At 40.4% G+C, this 20,350-nt stretch overlaps 3 protein-coding genes across 7 annotated transcripts in view; 1 reads left to right on the forward strand and 2 right to left on the reverse strand.

Annotated features, from left to right (window-relative positions):
- Positions 1-8,049, reverse strand: DTX3L (deltex E3 ubiquitin ligase 3L). Its single transcript, XM_064661479.1, is given in 6 exon segments — positions 1-1,023; positions 2,349-2,566; positions 3,309-4,850; positions 6,722-6,942; positions 7,754-7,946; positions 7,948-8,049. Coding segments are annotated over 6 exon segments (2,346 nt in total). The 3' UTR covers positions 1-953.
- On the forward strand, positions 7,945-18,275 carry PARP9 (poly(ADP-ribose) polymerase family member 9). Of its 3 annotated transcripts, XM_064661476.1 has the most exons (11): positions 7,945-8,062; positions 8,480-8,519; positions 9,560-9,704; positions 9,959-10,788; positions 10,966-11,190; positions 11,270-11,476; positions 12,913-12,973; positions 13,414-13,788; positions 14,580-14,728; positions 16,041-16,215; positions 17,350-18,275. In XM_064661476.1, exons 4-11 carry the CDS (start codon positions 9,967-9,969, stop codon positions 17,652-17,654), a joined length of 2,319 nt encoding a protein of 772 aa, XP_064517546.1. In that variant the 5' UTR covers positions 7,945-8,062; positions 8,480-8,519; positions 9,560-9,704; positions 9,959-9,966; the 3' UTR covers positions 17,655-18,275. The 3 variants fall into 3 exon arrangements, with proteins under 3 accessions (XP_064517546.1, XP_064517545.1, XP_064517548.1); XM_064661475.1 differs by lacking the exon at positions 9,560-9,704 and having other exon boundaries at positions 7,960-8,062; XM_064661478.1 differs by lacking the exons at positions 9,560-9,704; positions 10,966-11,190 and having other exon boundaries at positions 7,960-8,062.
- Positions 18,180-20,350, reverse strand: part of FAIM (Fas apoptotic inhibitory molecule) — an 8,026-nt gene continuing 5,855 nt past the window's right edge. For all 3 annotated transcript variants that reach the window (XM_064661486.1, XM_064661490.1, XM_064661488.1), the window contains exon 5: positions 18,180-20,343. In XM_064661486.1, coding sequence (XP_064517556.1) covers positions 20,194-20,343 — 150 coding nt within the window. In that variant the 3' untranslated portion in view covers positions 18,180-20,193. The remainder of the gene's footprint in view (positions 20,344-20,350) is intronic.

Consider the following 20,350-nt stretch of genomic DNA (forward strand, 5'->3'; position numbering starts at 1 on the left):
GCATTTTTATATTTTCTTTATTAGCTGTCCTTAGTAGCCTTACAAAAATGGTTCAACTCACTGAAATGATGTCTGTGTTTGTGACACACCACCATACAGGTAATTAGCAGGTTGTTTAGGCACTGCAGAGTAACTTTATGATACAATTCAAACCTATATTGGAATCAATGGGAAGAATTACAGTTGTATAGTTGCAAAGCTGATTTAGAAGTTGTATTTAAGCTTAAGCACAATGGCAGACACAGACTCAGGAGCCCATTATCAGAGGTGGCCATATACACTTTTCATTTGCCTCAAGGTGGCTCTGAGCATTCATCACTTTGCAGAGCTAAGAATACAGCAGCATCCATATACCCACTCATACATGAGCCACACTAATTCCATGTGCAAAACCCAAACCACTAATGACATTTCTACCATGAAAAGGAAAATAAGCAGAAGTCCATAGCCTGATTACAGCTGACACTGTAGCAGCTGCATGAAAATTTCCTATTAGATGGGTTACATGATGTTATTCACAGTGACAGACATAATAACACAAAGCTAACATTAAGTGTTTCTACCAAAGTTAACTGTATCTAATAAAAGCCAGTACTGGATCTAATGGTTTTGGCAGTCAAACTGAAGAAGTGGGAAAAAGTGGAGATCAGAATCACCGGTAAAGCAATATGAACAATTTGATATATTTGATATTCAACAGATGCAACAAGTACTGATACTACACTCACAAAACCTAGATTCTGTAAAGGCTACACATATAGAAAAGTAAATGATTTCTGAAAAGAACATATATTGCTTGATGATAAAAGATTACTTTTCTTAGCTGAGTGTGAAATACAAGTGATTTAGGTACAGCAGTTGAACAAAGTAATTTCTCTCCTCTTAGTGCTTGAATAGTAAATTGACTGTTACATGTTCAGTTATTACACTGAGTTGACAGTTGATCCATTTCTTTATTCAATTCCTTTTGCTTTCAATTCTGATCGAACCCGCTGCAGATAACCAGGATCAGGGTAACCAAAACTAGGAGAAGAAAAGAATTGTTTGAGCTACTGCAATGAAGCACTTGAAAGTTCTACAGAATCTTCCCATCAAAATCTTTTTATAAATCTCTTTACAAAAGTTTTATGCACTTCTTGCCCTACAGAGAAAACAGACCCCATATTGCTGGTCAGAGAAGTGGTACTGACAGGGTAAAGCTACAAACTTAAGGAGCTGCTGCATTTTGTTGTCCAAACTGACAATAAGAACTTGATTTTCAAAGCTGCCTGCTGTGTCTCTTCAAAATGATAGGGTGTTTGGGTGTACATCTTTCTAAAAAGAAAAGTCAGATCCGAAGTGTATCCAAATGAGCATTCAAATCAGAAACATAATGGCACCTCTGGATTTTTAAATAGTGCATCACCAGAAGTGTGTATGAAGAAGATGATAACCAGGGAGAGAATTTGTGCAGAGTGGGGGATAAAGTGAAACTGATACTTTTTGCTCTTTTATGATCCTAGCCCAGTCAGGAAGATCTAGACACAAACCTTTAGAGTTTGCAGGACAACACCTGGCCCTCAGAGGCTGCAACAAGCCCTGGAAGGACATGAAGGGCTGATCCAAGCCTCCCTCATGTCTCTGCTGTGGGCAGCTCCCACTCAGTACCAGTGATTGCTCCATCCGCATGTCCTCGCCTTTATCTACAAGTGCAGCAAGTCCTCAAGAAACGCTGAATAGAGTTGTCATCTACTCAGAAAATTCTATGATAGCTTGAAAGACCAAAATGGGGTAACCTGTTCTGTGGATGGGGCCAGCACAATGTCCTGTGTTCTGATCAGAGACCCACTAAATGCTGCACAACTCATGGTTCCTACCACCTAAAAGGACATGACCATATCTGTACTACAATCTCTTTCTTCTTGCTGCTAGCTCTGTTACGTAGAATTTCAAATCATATTTTACAAAGTCTAAGTCCAATCTTTACTGGGATCATAATGGACCAGCACCTCCTTGTGCCAAAGAGCAGGTAACAGGAGGGGCTGAGATCAGGAGTCTAACCTTAGGTGCTATCAAGAGCTTGCTGTTCAGTCCTATACTAGAAGTAATTTCTAATCAGAGCAGTTATTAACTAAGTGCCTTACACAACTCACTGGTGATTGAGTGGCCTGAGGGGCAACAGAAGACTAAGTTCATCCTTGTTCCATCTGTCCAAATAGGTGAGGGTGGTTCATGTTTGAATCCACAGAGCATTTCACAATCACTTTGTTAGTGACAAAATTTGAAAGCTCTAATATGGAAAATATTCAGGGCAGCCTTCCTGACTCATCTGAGTAGCAATAATATTATATAAAGAGAAGACTACTTACTTGGTAGGCCCTCCAGTCATGGAAGTTTTGTGATGAATATCATTCCATGTGATAACATTTTGTGCACCAGTAGTACGTGACTGCCCCACTGTGAAAATCAGTTTTTGGTCAAAGGCCCTTCTGAGGAGCTCCAGAATTTGTTGCCCTTCCACATTGTCAGGTAAAAAAGCTGTCCGGAAAGTTGAGTGATAAGGTTGCCCTGGGTTTGGATGGTTGCTCTGTTTTGTAGAAAAACGAAACAAAAACACATTGTATATCATAAATGCTTTGAAAGCATGAAAATTATACATCCCAGCTTTCAGAATACTTTTAATCTTGGCTTTTATTCAGAAGGATATAGCATGACTGATGACTGATCTTGGGGAGGTTTTTTTCATCAGATATTTTCTTTCACGTAAGTTTCATTCACATTTTCTTGTCATCTCTCATGCATCCATTGTCATTTTTAGATTTGTTTTCTCCCTCTTTCCTCTCCCCCTTGCATGTCACTGTACCCCTGACTTTTTCTTTTACTCCATCCTCAGTCCTAGTCAGGAATCCGAGCACATAACAAATGCTGATTTCTCACCTGGAAAGCTTACAAGCCAGCCTGCTATTCATTTTTGTCCATTGCTGTTTACAGAGAAGAGAATGCCCCAGAGAATCATTATACTCACAAAACCTTGTTTACATGATATCACTCCACAGATTTCAGTTCAGTTATTCCCAAGGTACAAATTAAAGACAGGAAGCTCTGTCCTGGTGCGTATAAAACGGAGGGCCACCATCTGACCATTTAGTTCCTACTATATTACTTAATTGCACCTAAAAACACTGAATTAACTACTCGCAGATTTATACAGACCAAAGAAAGGTCTTTCTTGGACTTGAATTAAAATAATGGAAAAATAGTTAATTTTATATTCAATATTGGTTTCATTGTGGGAAAAACATCTTTTAGGAATCTTTAAATATACTTACAGTTTGAACACCACCTTTCATGCTGTAGCTAATTTCGATAGTACCACAATACTCATAACCAGGAAGACAGAACGGCCTGCGTCTAGCTGACATTGTTCCCTCTGGTTGGTCTCCTTTCATGACTCCGTAGACGGTATTACAAACAGGACAAACTTGCTTAATACTCATGGCTTGGTCGATACAACTTTTGCAAAATGCATGTTTACACTTTTTCAGTGTTTCTTTATCCTTAATTCTGTCCATGCAAATTGGACACTCATCACTGTCTTTTTCTTCTTGCTTTGCCTTAGCCTGTCCTTCTGGAGTAAGATTATTCTTCTGCGTGACATTTGGTGTTTTCTTAAGTGCTCCTCTAGCTTCTTGAGAGCTGAGATCAGAGGCCGGTGGTGCCTTATTTTTGGTTTGTGCTGAGTCTTCAATGTTAAGAAGGTTCATAATGCGCTTTTCAGCAGCATAAAGATGGTCTAGTAAACCCCTTAAGATTAATTTGTCTTCCTTCTTCTTAAGTTTTACATGAAGATCTTCCAATTGTTTTTCTCTGAGTAGCATATTTAAAGTTTTCTTCTGATCTTCTGAAAGCTTCAGGCTGATGACTTTTTCTCTTAACATTGCAGAGGCACTTTGAAATGCATTGATGAAACTTTCAGTAGCGTGTGATGACATATTAAAAGTTTGGATCTTAGGCCTAAATAGTATAAGCATCTTCTGGTCATATGAATTGTCTTTGATTTCTATTCTTGTATCAAACTTGTCTTCAATGTTTTCAAGTTCTTTCTTTAATACGGTTTCCAACAATTTAAACACAGAAGAATCAACTGCAATTTCATCCCTATATTTGTACAGTACAGATGATACTTTCACATTCTTTTCAGCTTGGCTGTTCTTACCTTCCTTTGCTAGAAATCTTTTGGCAGCTAAAATCTCACTCTCTGGACCACGGAGTAGGAACTGATTCCCTTCCGCTTTAGCAAGAAGATTACTAAACCTTTCATTCAATTTCATTATTGTCTCCCCTAATGGGTAACTGTTTGTTATGGGAATTTTTTCCTGTTTCAGATCTCCTACACTTCTCTGAAAAGTACTGATAAAAAAATCACTAGCTGCTTGTAATGATGCTGGATTTTTATCAGAAGTTAAGTATATTGATGTGGTTCCATCGTGACTGTCTTTAGTTCTTATATGCACTCCAAAACGTTCATGAAGTTCTTTGATTTCTTTTTTGCGGGTATGACTAAAATACTCATAGAGAGCTGTCATAACTGTAAGATCATTCATTTCTTCAGTATTCAGACCATTTTCACCTTTCAAACCATTCTGACTTTCAGAATGAGAAAATTCATGGTTTGGGTCATTGCCTGCAAGGATATCCTCAAAGTAGCGATAAGCTTTTTCAATATCTGTAAAATCTCCTGTCAATTTCTCAAAGCCATCAATGTCAGGGTTTCTTTCTCTCTTTAAGTTTGGACACATGATGGTAATTTTCTTCATTTGCTCTTTGGAGAACATACTGGCATTCAAAGTAGCAGATACTGTAAGAAATATCTAAAGAAAAGACAAGAATATATCAACATTAGTTTTTCCTAAGGTTCTCTGCTTGCTGCTTCTATATTTTGAGCAAGGAGAAGTCCTGTTCGTCTCAGTAGGGGCAGATTACAACACTGTGTTTATTTTATGTCATGAATAAGGACATTACACACAGGTAAGTAACACAATCTGCTTCTAAGTCAGCAGCAAAAATGAAATTTGTTAATGTCATCGGCATTGCAGGAGCAGAAACAGTAACTTTGCTACTTAGTTTGAGACTGTGACCAGCACTCTCTGCTCCCAACCTCTGGCAACAGAATTAGCATAACTAATGCCATTTTACAAGGCAAACAGCCATCCTCTGCCACTGAGCTCATTGTGTATTAGTCCCTTTTCCCCTCATTATCAGGCCCTAAAAGTCCTGCACGACAAGGCAAACAGATTTCTTCTTACCCTCCCTATCATCCTCAAGGTTTCTGGGCACCAGGCTGAGCAGTGCCCTCCTTAATGGCCTTGAAGGTTCCAGGCACCTTGCCAAACAGGTGGTGTTGATTCCATCACAGAACAGGGAGATTTAGCAGCACTGTCTACAAAATCAACTAGTTACAAGTCCTAAGTGGGAACTTGGACTGAACTGCTGCTGGATGATGAGATTCGTGATCCACCAGGGGCCAGGCACAGCTCTACTGTCCTCTGCTTCCTTTGAAGACTGAGTGGATGACCCATAGGCTTTTGTGTGCTTTTCGAGTCTAGATTATGTTGTTCTATCAATACAGCAAGCCAAGTATTAAGATTTGACATGATTTGGGGCCCAGGTCACTAGAAACAATAAACTAAGCTGTGCTATCAAATGCAGTGCTACACCACTCATAAAATCGTCCTACACTGATTCTGCTTGTGGAAATTCTGTGCTTTTCCAATCATTAATTCTGTGCTATGCTAATCATAAAATCCTGTTAAAAAAACCCACAAAACTTTAACTGTAACTACAACTTAGTGCCATCATTATTCTGCCAAGGATCCCCAAAAGAATCTTTCTGTTCCCTTAGTGTCAGGTGACACAGACACAACATGTTTTAACAGCACATATATTTCATTGTTCTTTATTTATTAGACTTCCTAAATTTCACTTATTAACTTTCTTAAAAATTTCCCCAGAGTCATGCTTTAGTAACTCAGAGTTAAGGCAAAAAACAGGATTCTGAAAAATAATAACATGTTCACATGTCTACTTTGCACAGACAAAAGAACAGGGAAATTTGCAGTATACTGGTACAGATGCCAGGTAAGCACTATGCTAGCACATGCTATATCTCAAAAGATACATCTATGCTACCATGAAAATAGGGTAAACCCTCTGAGCCAGATATCAGGGCCTCAATAGAGCCACATTCACATCATGTAGCCTGGCCCTATCTCATGTCCCTAACACACACCTGATCTTTAACTTTTAGTTCAAAGTGTCTGAAATCATGCTTGCTGTGCTCCATCACATCAGAGCAGATTTTTTCAACACTGAGATAAGAGATAGAAGCAATTAGGGCTGCTTGAAGATGGAAACCATGCTGAAATAGTGTTAGAGATCTGTGTATCTGGAAGGGATCCAAATCTCATGCAATTCATCCACCTTTTGGGAGCAGCCTATCCTCTGAAACTTACCAGTGCAATGCTTTGAGGAGTAGTGGTTGACATGCTGGAAAACATGCAGCCTGTAAACATGTGTGGATTGACCTCTGGTTCAGCACTCGGAAGTTGTTCCGGGCCCACATTTTATTTACTAAGATTATGTTTGCTCGACATTTGCTCAGCATGAAATATTGAAGTACAACATAAAGGACTACATGGAACTACAAGCAGGGCAGGTTGTGACACTGCTCGTCCTGATGTACCTTTTTGGTAAGGACTTCCCTTGCTGTATCCCCACGGCCATTGGCTGCCCACTGCTCCTGCTGGGGCAGGACAGGGCTGGCAGGGACATCGTAGCTGGTGGAGGCCTGCGCTGGAACCCGGCTCTTGCTCCGGTCCCCCTCTCCTGGCTGGATGACTATCTTCAGGTGTTTTGCACCCATTTCCAAGGTGTGATTCGTGCGGGACTCTACGCTCTTCTTATCTGCAGTAATTTGAGAGACAGGCAGACAAGGCTGATAAAGTTACCTGAAAACGTGCTGGCTACCAGTGTTGCCCATAAAATCAGACTTGTTACCTGGTGTACAAGCAAGCCAATAATCGCACGCTCCAGAGAAACACATTATTTATTTCAGAGTTGTGCAAGCCTGGGTGCTCAGTGTTATTCCACAAACCAAGCATACCCCAACTGGCACTGTTACTTATACACAGAAACTCAAGAGTTAGTGACTTTCCAAGCACAGCCCTTCTATTACAATTGGTTAGTAATTTCCACACAAGTTACATAACCCCAGCTAACTTTTATGCATGCTCAGGGGAAGGGTCTTCACCTCAGCAGGGGTCTTTTTGACCTGTAGGCGTGATTTTTAGCATTATAATGAATATAGTTCAGCTGTAGGGTACATGGACCTTGAGTACTTCGCCATGTTAGCAAAAACATAGACATACATCAGCAGCTTGATTTACTACATCCTTAAAGATTGTTAGTGCACGGATGCCCGTAACTAAGGGATGCTCGCTGCTGCCTGTCCCACTGATTAGTTCTCCTTTCTTGCTGATTAGGCTTGAAAGTAGACAAAAGTCTTACAGCAAAGAACATCCAGACCTACGATAAACTTACTTCTTCTTGACACATTCCACATTTTGCAACACTAGTGGCCCCAGAGACCCCCTGCCCTGCCCTATCCATGCCCTGCCCAGAAGTGCAAATGGCCTTGGCGGCCATTTCCAGCCCCTCACACGGCTCAGCTGCTCCCCCCACCCCGTCCCGTCGAGCCGCGCCCTCCGCCCTCTACCTCGCTCCTCATGGAAGTCCACCCAGTAGGTCCCAGGCTGGGGGCCTGCTCGCACGTTGCACTCGCCGCCCCCCGACCGCTTTCCCGACTGGAAGTACGCCTGGAGCTTGCGGATCGCCTTCTCGCCGGGGTCGGGCGCGGGGCTGAGGCGCACGAGCAGCGGCGCCGCCATGATCGCTCCCGCCGCCCGCTTTCGCTTTCGTTTCCCGCTCGCTGCCCGCTGTTCCCCGCCCCGGGCCCCGCTCCAGCTCCCGGCGCTGAGGGGCAGACGGCGGTGCCGCACCGAGCCGGTTCATGGGGGCCTTGCAGGTACCGGAGCGGGGCTGGGGGTGCGGAGGGGCAGCGGCGGCGGCTCCCTCAGGGGCTGGGGTTGCGGCGGGACCTTCCGTTGGGGCTTGGGGAAACAACAGTCCCCTATCCTCTGGATGGTGCTCAGGAATAAGTGACTTTTCCTGGCTTTTTGCCCCCGCGGGTCACACGGGGCCAAAGGATGCTGTGAGCAACTTCGCCTACAGAGCTCCGGCAGCTCCGAGTAGCGTTGTAAATATCAGAAAGCTTCGTACAGATGTTTGAAAAGCCGGTGCTGCTGGCTTGGTTTGCAGCAGAACCGCTCCCGTAGGAAAGCAGCCCATCTACTTTGTTACTTGTAACATGTACTTTCTCTTTCCTTTTTCTCTCTCTCTTTTTTTTTTTTTTTTTTTTTTTTTTTTTTTTTTTTTACAATAGAGTTACATTCTAGGGACCTCGGAAGAGAAAATCGGTTTAGGTAAGCCTCTCATTTAGCCATCTGCGAAGTGTGTGCCTTCATATGTAAGTCGAAAAGTGCCAGGTACAGCCATCAAACTGGAAAACATCAACGTGGAATAGCCAAAAGCAACCTAAAATTCATAACTAATATGAATTAATATTAATTAGACAAGGTTATGAATCAACATTACTGTTGATTGCTTCAGCGGGATTTGCTTTCGTTTCTCCTTTAACAAAGCAAGAGCTCAGAAGCGTTTGGATGAATTAGTGTGTATGATTTAAAACTGCAAAACGTTAGACTCTTTTGTACAGGCAGGCAGCATACCCCGGAGGGAAGTTTGATTAAACACACAGAAATTGATTTAAACTAATTAACATAATGGCCGCATATAGTACTGCTGGCATCTGCCAGGAGAGGGCTGTATAGCCATAGCGATAATGTAAAAACTGCCCCACGTGATCTTTGTTCCCTAAAAAAAAGTTATTTCAAAAGTCTTTCTGAACAAAGTTCCATACAAAGAAACAACTTGCTCGAGGGCTTTAACTGTAGACCAAACAAGACTCACAGAATTAAAACTCAGCGCAAGATCTCTGTGGCACAGTTAAATGAACCTATCGGCAGTTGTTCCTCTGCTGGTGTGGCTGAGAGTCACTGGCAAAGGCCTGGGGTGCTTATCCTGGGCCCTTCCTGGAAATCAGTAATAAAACGCTAAGAATGTCCTGGAGAGGGCGGAGCCAAGCTTCTGCCTGCTCAGCAAAATTATCTCGGAGGGCAAGAAGTGCTTTTTTCTGCTTTTGCAAGCATTTTGAAGCCCTGATTATGGCGTGGCTTTTCACATTTTCCTTTCTCAGCTGAAGTTTTAGTGTCAAATGCAGCCCAGCATCACGGTGACACTGCAGCCAGGTAACAAAGCCCTGTAACAGTGCCTGTCTGCTCCTTTATCTTCCTTCTCACCATTTGTTCTCAGCCCATTCAGTTGTGCTGCTGCATCAGTCTTTTGATGAGGCTAGGGCTCTAAATGAAATTAAGTTTTCTAGCGTGCTTAATTTTTTTTTTAGATTCAGATTATGTCACTGATTCATTGAAGGCTATGTCCCCAACAATGGCTGTGTCAGCCTAATGGTGGGGAGAATAAACAGTAGGAAGGAGAGAGAGAATACAAGTGCCACCAGGAGACACATCTTAACCAAACTTCCTTCTCAGGTAAAAAATAAGGCGAACCCAAACCCTCAAGTCACCACAGGCTCAGTGATGCTGTTCTTGTAACCTTTAGTGACTCTTTGATTGGTCGGGCTTTCTACACCTCTGAAAAAGGGAGAGAGAAGATCATACTGTGTAAAAAATATTGCTTAGTGATGACAGTAGGATAAAATTGAGAGCTATAAACTACACTTCTTTATAAAAAGCAATGTTTTGACAGTGGTATCTTCTATTTCACTTTATATTTTGTATCCTAGGATCAAGCATGGTAATGGATGAGGTCAGCTTGCAGATGCCCATCAATAAAGATGCCTATGAAACTCTTAAGAGAAGAGACAACTGTCTAAGTAATCTCATTTCCCAAAAGTTTGCTTGTACGTTGGCCTTCAAAAGCACAAAAAGCACTGTTGAAGTATACAGGAAAAAACTAAAGGGAATTGACATTTGTGTTTGTAAGGGTGATCTCACAGGACACAAGGTTGATGCTTTGGTGAATGCAGCCAATGAATACCTACAGCATGCAGCAGGTCTCGCTTTCGCCCTTGTGGCAGCTGGAGGGTCAGAAATACAAGAGGAAAGCAACTTTTTTGTTCAGAAGTATGGCAGAGTCCAAGCTGGTGAAATAGCAGTAACAGGTGGAGGGAAGCTTCCTTGTGAGATCATAATTCATGCAGTTGGTCCAAGGTGGAATGCTTCTGAAAAGGAAAAATGTTGTTACCTACTTGAGAAAGCTATTATGAATGTTCTGCTTTATGTTAGTGCTCCAGAAAGGACCATAAAGTCTGTGGCTATCCCAGCAGTGAGCTCAGGTATCTTTGGCTTCCCACTCAGTTTGTGTGCTCAGGTGATTGTAATGGCTGTAAGGCAATTTGTTGAGGTACATCCACCAAGCTTTCTCAGGGAAATCCGCCTGGTGAACATTGATGAGGCTACAGTTGCAGAAATGAAGAAGGCCTGTGAGAAGTTTCTGGATGATACTAGTTCACTTCAGGAAACTGTGTCATCTTCACCAAGCCAGGCTTTAACTTTCATCAAATATGAAGGCATTCGCTTGCGCGTCACAAGAGGACACCTTGACGAGCAGAAGGTAAGTCTGTCCTGAAATTTGTTGAACATGGTGTTGCTTCCGAGTCTTTGCAGGATTTGGAGCCCAAGAGTTCAGAACACATTTTGTATCGGTCCACTAAATAGTGTGTCTCTATAATATCAAAGCTTGCAAGTAGTAAACATGAAGTACACTGAAACTTGCACTCTTGCCTTGCAGACTACAGCTGTTGTTAACTGTGTGTTTAAGAGTGGGAAGCCTCCCTGCCCATTTTCAAGACTGCTGCAAAAAGCGGGTCCAGGTCTTCAGGAGGAACTTAGGAATCATCTTAGTTTTTCGACACATTATAAGGAACTCATAGTAACAGAAGGGTATTGTCTGCCTTGTAAGTTTGTACTGCACGTGGTATTGAGAGAATGCGAACACCCGGTGTCACAGTGTGAGGTGATGATCAGTTACATTGGATTTTAATGGATTTTCATGTTGGGTGATGTGAGGACTGAAATACTTGTTTTTCCTGCAGGAATTAAAGCATGCAGTGGAAAGATGCCTGAGTCAGGACCAGCAATGTCCCTCAGTTTCTTTTCCAGTAAAATGGTCATTAAAGCTTCCTGTTGATATAGTGGCAGAGACCATGATTGAAGAAGTTTTAAACTTTGCCAGGGCACACCCTGAGAAGAAGAGAGACGTGCAGTTTGTCATTTGCCCAGATGACCTTAATGCCTATCAGGTAACAAATTTGTTGTTAACTACTCAAGGAAAACACAGAACTGTAAAATTATTCCCACAGATGACTAAAAACAAAGGTAGTCTGTATTCTGTACTACTTAACAGTATTTGTGAGCAGCAGGTCCCTTTATGAAACTATTTGTCTCATTAATATGTATTATTAATCTTTGCAAATCTTTATTTTCTCTTCACTAAACTGGAAGTCTTCACCCTGTAGTCTGATAAAAGGGGAGAGAGCTTTGAAATTCTCATGACTGTCAATGAATTTATAAGAAAGAGTCCACTCTTCACTCAGTAGGGAGTAAACTTATTCCTTCTCAGGAAATTTCTTTAACGATTTTTTTTTCTTGTCTGAAGTTCCTAGGGCAAAACAGTATCAAGATTATATGACTTGACATAATAGAAAGGTTTCAAGCAGACAGGGTGGTATGGTGTATTAATATAACACGCAAATACATTACACGGCCCCGGCTAGCTTAGTTGGGGGTTCAGCACCAAATCCTCTTTATTCAAATGAATCACCACCTTTTATATGCACCTCAAAGTAACACGTGACTCCCTTGACCAATTACCAAGGGCATCTCACTGCCCATGTGTGGGAGTACTTCGGGACTTCATTTCCCAGGATGCCTCATCCAGCATCCTTCCTGTAACCCGACTCCTACAGTGTGCCATTTCTCTCCTTTTGAATATTTGTCTGATGTCAGCCATCTGTTATAAGAGTACAGAGTTTGCTTTTGTTCCCATTTAACTTCAACCATCCATTCTATCAACATGTGCAAGAACTTGGTGGAGGGGAGTTGGAACTAGATGATTTTTAAAGTCCCACCCCAAACCATTCTCTGATTCTAAGGACAGATCCATGTTCTGTAACACTCCCATAAGCTCTAACAGAAGCTGTCTGACAGCCATGTGCTCATCACTTAGTCCCTTGATGATCAGGGCACAGCCAAAACTCTTTTCGCTGAATGAAAAAGGAAAGGCAGTTTGCCAATCTGCTGCCTAGCAGCCTCTCTGAGGTTTTCCATGTGGGATCACATAGAGGAGTTTGGGTTAAAGGCAGGGGAATAGTCTGTATTTTAAAACTGAGTAAGGATTCATCAGCATCTGCAAGTAATGAACACTTTTTCTTATGTGGTTGAATAAGTTCCAGATATGCCACGACCACAAGGAGTTGGTAAAGGTGCCATTCAGTGTGTAAGGTGTCTTAACCTGAGGAGATGTAGAGGAAGAGGAATGCACTTGATATTGTCAGCAATAACATTTTGGGAAAAGCTGACAAATGCCAGCCATTAACAATTTCGGAATTTGGGGGCCTGGGCTATGTGTGGGGTGTAATTACGGCTGTAAACTGCTTATCTGACAGAGTTTTGAAAAGATGAATTGCATTTTTGACAACAGAGATTGCAAACTGCTCCTAAACTTTTATCTTTCAAGGTTTTCCAGAGAAAATTCTATTCAGCAAAACACAAACTGGAAAACAGAAGTGATCCGTTGAGTAAGTAATGAACAGAAGGGGTATTTCAAGTAAATGAACACTCCAGATTTGAGAATCCAAAATCACCTTCCTTTAAAAAGAACTTAATATTCGCATATGTGTCTTCAAGAAAGGGGGAGGCAAAAGTGTGTGAGCATTGTGTATTTTTACATTAATAGGAATGGAACTGAGCAGTCCCTTTTAAGATTTTAAAACAAAAATCATTGTCAGTGCCTTACTTGTTGGAAGTCATTTAGTGAAAGGCAAATAAATTTTGCATATGTGTGTGTGGGTGTGGTTCCTGAAAACCTTACCTCCTGGTGTCTAATCTCTTTTTTGAGCATACCAGAAGAGTAGTGTTTTTCTTGCACACTACTTTCTTTCTACTTGGATTACAAGTAGGAATTTGTGTCAGCACTTGAAAGCTCTACACTCTTCCAATGCACTTACCTTTCTTCCAGGTACAGAGTCAGGCAGCCAAACCATAAAAGAGACTGCAAATGAAGAACAAGTGATTGAACTTAGAGGGAGAACACACACAGCAGTGGAAGCAGCAGAATCGTGGCTGCGGAGTTTGGTACAGATTCAGGAAGGTCGCCATGCTGTTATTAGAAACAACTACATTTTTTGCCTTGGTAAAAAGGAGTTTGCAGAACTCTTTCGAGAGCAGCCTTCTAGTGTATGTGCGTCAGAAGAAGTGAGAGGTGGAAAAGCAACACTGGAATTTCAAGGCCCTCCCAATGCTGTGGTTGATGCAGTGCTCACAACTGAGAATTTACTGCTTTGTATGCAAGAGAAGACTATAGCTGAACAAAAGAAACTGCTCTACTCAATGTGTATGTAAATAGTGAATAATTAAGTAAATAAGTGCCTAAATAAGGTCAAGTATGAAGCAATGTATATGCTGGTACTGCTGAGAGTGGACGGACGTGTCTTCAGTTTACACACACATACTGAATATTGCTTTAATTACTGATGTTCCTGTACTTTTAACACATGAGCCCCTGGAGGACCGTTGTTTAGCTGTGACCATGCACTTGGCACTACTCCCAGTAGGGCACAGTTTATACAGGGGCTGGCCGTGATGTACAACCAGCTGTAGTGGGGCTCCTTCCAGGACACCTTCACTTTAAAGCCTGGCCACTGGAGACTTGCAAAATCTGTGCTTAATTTACCTTTGCTGAGCTCTTTTGCTGGCTACAGCTGGACCACTGTTGCAGGACTCAGCAGTGGACTTGTTCTGCAGCATCCCTGGCTTTCATGATCAGTTGATACAACTAGTGGCATTACAAAAAGCTACTGAGTGGCTGATTTTAATTCATTCGTATAGCCATTCAATATAGATACCTATATATGAAGGTTGGGCTGTGGAGAAGGGTAATGGAAAATATAAATTGCTTTTTTTTGGTTCCCTATCTCCAGTTTCTTTATAATAAATGTAGAAAAATAGAATACATTTTTATATATATATATATATATATGTCTCATTGTTAGCCTCTGACATTACTTCAGAGAATACTTAACATTCTTTGTTCTTAGCTACCAACTAAAGTATTAGATCTCCCCCCCTTCCCTTTGCTTCAGACATTATGATATATGAAAATTTTACTCTCTTATTCATATCCAGGCCAACCAGAAGCAGGTCAACTTTCAGAAGAAGACCTTCACAAGACAAATACTAATAATTACATCCAGATTTTACCAGTAGAGTCACACCTCCAGGAGTTTAAAGACAGACAGAAACAGTTTGAAAAAGCTGGACTTCATGTTCTCAAGGTAAAGAGAGCGAAACTGGATCTCAGCTCATATTTTTGAACTAACATGTTTAATGTATGCCTAAAAGACTCAGATAAACTATTTCAATATATTGCTTTTAAAAATTAAGATCAAGTCAGCCTAAGTCTTAAAACAGATGCAGTCTTTACTCCTAATAAAAAGTATTTTAAACATAATGCTAATAATCACTCAGAAAGTGATGAAATTCTGAGTAGTCTTTTTAATTGTACTGTATATTCTTCCTGATATTTTGTGCTTTGAATGCTCCTTTTTAGGACTAGACAAATATGAGGTTGGTATGGTAGATGGAGTACAATATTCTAGGATACTAATGCAGTGTCCCTGTTTTCTTTTTGTGAGCTTGACACCAACAATTAGCAACTGAATTTGCCAGAGTTCTGATCTGATTATGTGTTGAAGCTGAGATCTTGCTTGGGTGTCAGTGTTTCGTTGAACAGGAGGTGGATGAGGTTGTGCAAGGCAGAGAAATACAGAAGTTTGTAAACTTTGTGCCTGGTAGTAACTGAGCAACTGGAAACCTCACTGCCATGGGCTCAACTGCCTTTCCTAAGAGAAAGATATTAACATTGAAATGAGAGTAAATACCCACCAAATGCTTCTTGGTCTGCAGAACTAAAGACTTTGCTCAGTCTCAACACAGAAGTTACAACAGAATTTAAAACTGGAGACCGGTTGTAGCTCAGTTAAATGAGTTAAGAGAGCAGAAGTACTACAGCCCCTGCTTGTTTCTAGCTCAGCAGTCTGGCACGAGAGGGCTCTGGAGAAGAGCCTTGCAGGCCCCTGGCACTGCCCTTTGCCATGGGGCTGTGGCTGCCCACTGGTGGAGCCAGTTTGCCTGAGGTTGTGTGTGATTATTTATACTGCACACAGCTGGGCACTGGGGACACAAGGGACAGACCCTCTTCTCTTGTGCCCCCTTTTTCCCTGACAGCTGTAAAGTTTTGATCAATGGGAGCTGAGGTTCTCCATGCCTTTCTGGACACTTGCAGTTCTTCACAAGACTAGGCTGTAACACCCACACAGCTTGTTCTCACGTATGAGATACTCAGTCTGTTCAGTACAACTCAAGTACTGGAAATCAGTTCAAGAGGAAATATTCCTACTGATTTCAATGAGAGGCATGGGATAGTGGTATGGTTCTTTTTCCTTGGATCAGTTGCACACTTCAGATACTTGATCTGCTATGCAGTTGATGCATGTAAACTACACCAATGGTTCTTGCATTGAAGAACATAGCATGGATATTGGTCTCTGTTTGCTTATACTACACTATTATTTATTTATATTACAGATTGAAAAGATACATAATCCTCTTCTATCTGCTGCATTCCAACAAATGAAAAAAAGAATAGAAGAAAGACAAGGTACCTCCAAAATAACCCACAAGTTATACCAGCATGTTCCTGCTGAGTTCTGTAGTTCAGTTTGCCAGACTGGATTTCACAGGATGTATTCTCCACCAACAGGTAAGAACTTGCTTTGGCATCTTTAATCAAAATGAACAGTGACTGACTACTAAATTCGGGTCAAAATCAGAAAAAAATGTCATTCCTAAACAATAACTGTTTTTCACGTGCATTTTGATTCGTATGAGCTTACTTTATTATCTACAGTAAGGTTTTCCTCCCTGATACTGTAGAGCCAGTAAGGCTCTGGGACAAGAAGCCTGGATTCAAGCCTAGCCCAAATACTACTGACAGAATTGTTACTATACACAAAATTCCATCTCCCAAGTTTTATTTTGTTGCATCACTCTTTAAAGAGGTCCTTATTTACCTGCTGCAAACATGCACTCAGCAGCTTGGTGCTTAAAACATGATCAAAGGCATCACAGAATATTGAGGCTGGAAGGTACTTGAGAAGGCCATCTAGGCCAGCCCCCTGCTCAGATCAGGTGTGGTCAGAGACAGCACATATTCTGACTGCTCAGCTGCCATTTGGACGGGAGCATGCTCGGAAGAAATTGTGGGCTCTACACAATGTTGTAGTAGACAGATGTTTTCAGAAAGGGAAAGAATAAGCTTTTAGTGCTTCATCCTGCAGTAGGTGAAGGGCATGATATTTTGCTTGTCGATTGCAGAATTGGGATATCAGGCAATAAACTGTTCAAAAGTTTGCCTTTCTTTGTCTGTGCAATGTACGTGGCACATTTCCACACTTTAAGAGCAGTAAATAGGATGATGGTCTAATTTTCTTGCACTTTTCCACATGATACTGTAACAGCACTTTTATGTGACATTCTTCTTATAAGTATCAAAGTATCAATTGACCTTTTTTTGGTCAATTGCATTATTAAAATCTTGCTGCCTTTGGTGCTTATCAGAGTCCCTTGTATGTGATGACTGAAGTGTGTCAGTCATATATTTATATAAATACTTTAGACCTTGATGTTTCAATCACTGTATTAACAGTTACATCTGAATGGTTATCACTGGAGTAGCAGTTAATCAAATGTCCTTCCAAAAAGATGGCACATATTGAGCAGTAACATCATGTGTAATCCTGAATCAAGCAGTAGCCTCTTGGGACTACCAGCCCAAAAGAAGCAATTGTTGAACACTTTGTTGTCTTCTTCTGAAAATTTTTCTTTCTTTTTCCAGAACAAAATTATGGACCTGGCATCTACTTCAAAAGGAACCTGAGAAACCTAATCGAGGATAAAGCTATGGGGGAAATGGACTCTAAAATGTATGTGTTTGAGGCTGATGTATTAACAGGCTTATACACTAAAGGCCAGTCATCTAATATTATTATGCCATTCGCTGTGGAGGGAGATGCCTTTACATTATATGACAGCTTGGTAAATGATATGGACAATCCTGACACCTTTGTCATTTACAACAGTGTAGGGGCCCTTCCACAATATTTGCTGACTTGTTCCCCAGTGACTGAGCATTATGCATGAGTATTCTCTGAGGAAACCAGCAGCATTCTGAGTGAGAATTAATCAGAACTGTAGCTATTGTGAAGATCCCCTCAGAACAAAGTCTAGTGCTTAGATTTAAGAGGTTGCTCTACTTAGTAACATGCTGTGGTCAAAGTGCCTCATGCAAAATACTCTGAAATATCCATGAACAAAACAGTAAGGCAATGCCTTAAGGAGATTAGAAGAAAATTATGTGAGTGGAAACAGAAGGGAGAGCATCCCAAAATAAGAGTTTAACATTTACATGGTCATTAACTTTTTACCTTACAGTGTTCTGAGTAGGGGACTATACACATTATGTTTGCATAGGCTGTCATTTTTCCATTGCATTTTCTTAATCTGAGATATTGCATATGTCAGTGAAACAAAAAGTCTTAGTTGTGTCTTTGATTCTTAAATTTTCTTTTGACTTAAATAGGTGAATGTAGCAGACAAAAGCTGTTTCCCAGTGAGAGACATGCTGTTAAATACACGCAGTTATGACAAACATGAGGCAAAACTTCATGATTTCTAACAGGAGTTGCTGTTGCAGGTTTTATTAGTTATTTCAAGCATTGTAGATACATGTATTCAAAATAAAAAGTATGAATGTCACTGTCAGTTAACTTGTAATTTTTATATAGTCTTAAGAATGTGATTTGGACTGTATTTGAGCTTTAGATTTCTCAGCAACATTTAATCTCTTTGAAAGGCTACAAGATAGTAAAGAACTGGTTCAAACTACAGCTTGAAATTGATCTTCAATCAATTTACCTTTACCAATATCTTTTAAAGATTACATTGACAGCCTTGTAGCCAGGTATGCCCACATTGCTTCTGCAGTGACTGAAGCCAGCACATGAAAAAGCCAAGAGCCACTATAGGAATTCCACTATCAAAGGGGATTCAGTCCTGTGCTCAGGTACTTGGAAACTTTCTGTACTGAAGCCTAAAACTATGCCTGATGTTAACAGCATTTAAAATGCTATTGCCCCAAACAAAAAGCTACTGTAAGATTTGTCCAAACTGAAGCATTTAAAATCACCAGTTCTGGGCCTAAAACACCTAAACAGCTTAAAACAATGCTGTAACACAGGAATAAAGGCTCCTCTGTAGTACCTCACCTGTCAGTATCAGGTCAGCCTCTCACCTGAAGTCAGCTATGGTTAAAACTGTCATTACCTGGGGAAGAGAAGGGCTCACATAAAACCTTTAAAAAACAACTGTGTTGTCATATGAGAAGCATTTCACCCACAGGTGAAGCACTGTGCATCTCTAAAACACAGATGAAAGTAGCATTTAATAAAACTTTTCAAAATAATTTGTTAATGAATTCCCAGGATACTTGTACTGCACCTGCAACTCCTAAGCTAGTAGTCATAGTGCTAGGAACTACCCACAAGTCCAGAAGAAATTAAGTTATAAAAGTCTAATTCTGAACTCTGAGGTTGCAAGTGGAAATTTTTTTAACCATTACAAAAGAAACTTTTAAATTAATATATTCATATTTTGTTTGGGGTTTTTTTATTATTATTTTAAAGATTAGTTATACCTATTTTTGCAAAAGGTAGTTTTGTAGTGTGAGCCCCTAACATACTTGAGTTTTGTTCTCAGGAAATCCCAAGGTTGCTCTTAAGAGTCTATTCCTATTTTAACTATTCCATTTAAGCAACAAATTCTTTTCTACTTCTGTTCCCTTTTTCCTCATGTTTCTCAATTCACACATTACTGCCATGAAAACACAGAGCTGTAGATTTAAGGTTAGACAACACTGAACAAGTATAAGCTCTTATTTCAGTTTGCTTCAAGAGATTTCATTTTTTAAAGCAATTTCATGGCAGGAACTCTTCTTTTTCTATTTGCTTTTTTGAAAAACTCAGTACCAAGTTTCTGAACTACTGCAAAAATTTCTAACCAGCATCAGTTTTCAGAAAACCTAAAGGATTTTTTTGGCACAGTGTAACATCTTGCTCCTACTCAGAATAAAAAAATCAGTTTTCATAACTCAGTATTACTTTAATACTGTTACACAAGTATTGGTAACAATGTATTTCATTAATAACCTTTTTATTCACTTTTTAACTCTTAACTGCACCTGAAAAGGTTTGTAGTCAGTTTAACAGAAAAAAATAATTATTGAGAAAGCTTTAACAGCTTATTCCAATGCCCAGCACATGCTTTCTCCTCCCTCCACATACACCTGCAGTTTATAAGGATTCAGTGTAACTGAATATTTATCTTCCATTTTGTTATAATGAGATTTTTTCCTGGTGTATAATTGCTACTGAAGTTCACCAGTGTTCTCCACACTTAGTGATATAATATACATTCTATATACATAGTTTTTTAAAAACTGCTAATGTAAGAGGTTATTTTCATAGTTATTTTCATCTGGTCCTCAAAAAGAATAATTTCATATACAGAAACTAGAAAATAAACCCAGCACAAACTAGATGTACCAAGTAGTACATATTAAAATAATTACCACAGTAATTGAAAATTCCTGATCTTGGTCCTACAATAATCAGTTAACTAGAGGCTACTCCACAGCCTCTGGGATTTCTCTGTTGTTCACAATAAGGGTATGAATAATTCCCTCCTTTCGTTTCCCACTACTGACAGCCTTAATGCAACAGCTGTGATCAGCAACAGTGAAGTGAGTTTCAGTCCCATCTTCGACAAATTCACCCTGGGAG

The sequence above is a fragment of the Pseudopipra pipra genome, chromosome 7 (assembly GCF_036250125.1).
Source record: "Pseudopipra pipra isolate bDixPip1 chromosome 7, bDixPip1.hap1, whole genome shotgun sequence".
NCBI classification, from domain to species: Eukaryota; Metazoa; Chordata; class Aves; order Passeriformes; family Pipridae; genus Pseudopipra; species Pseudopipra pipra.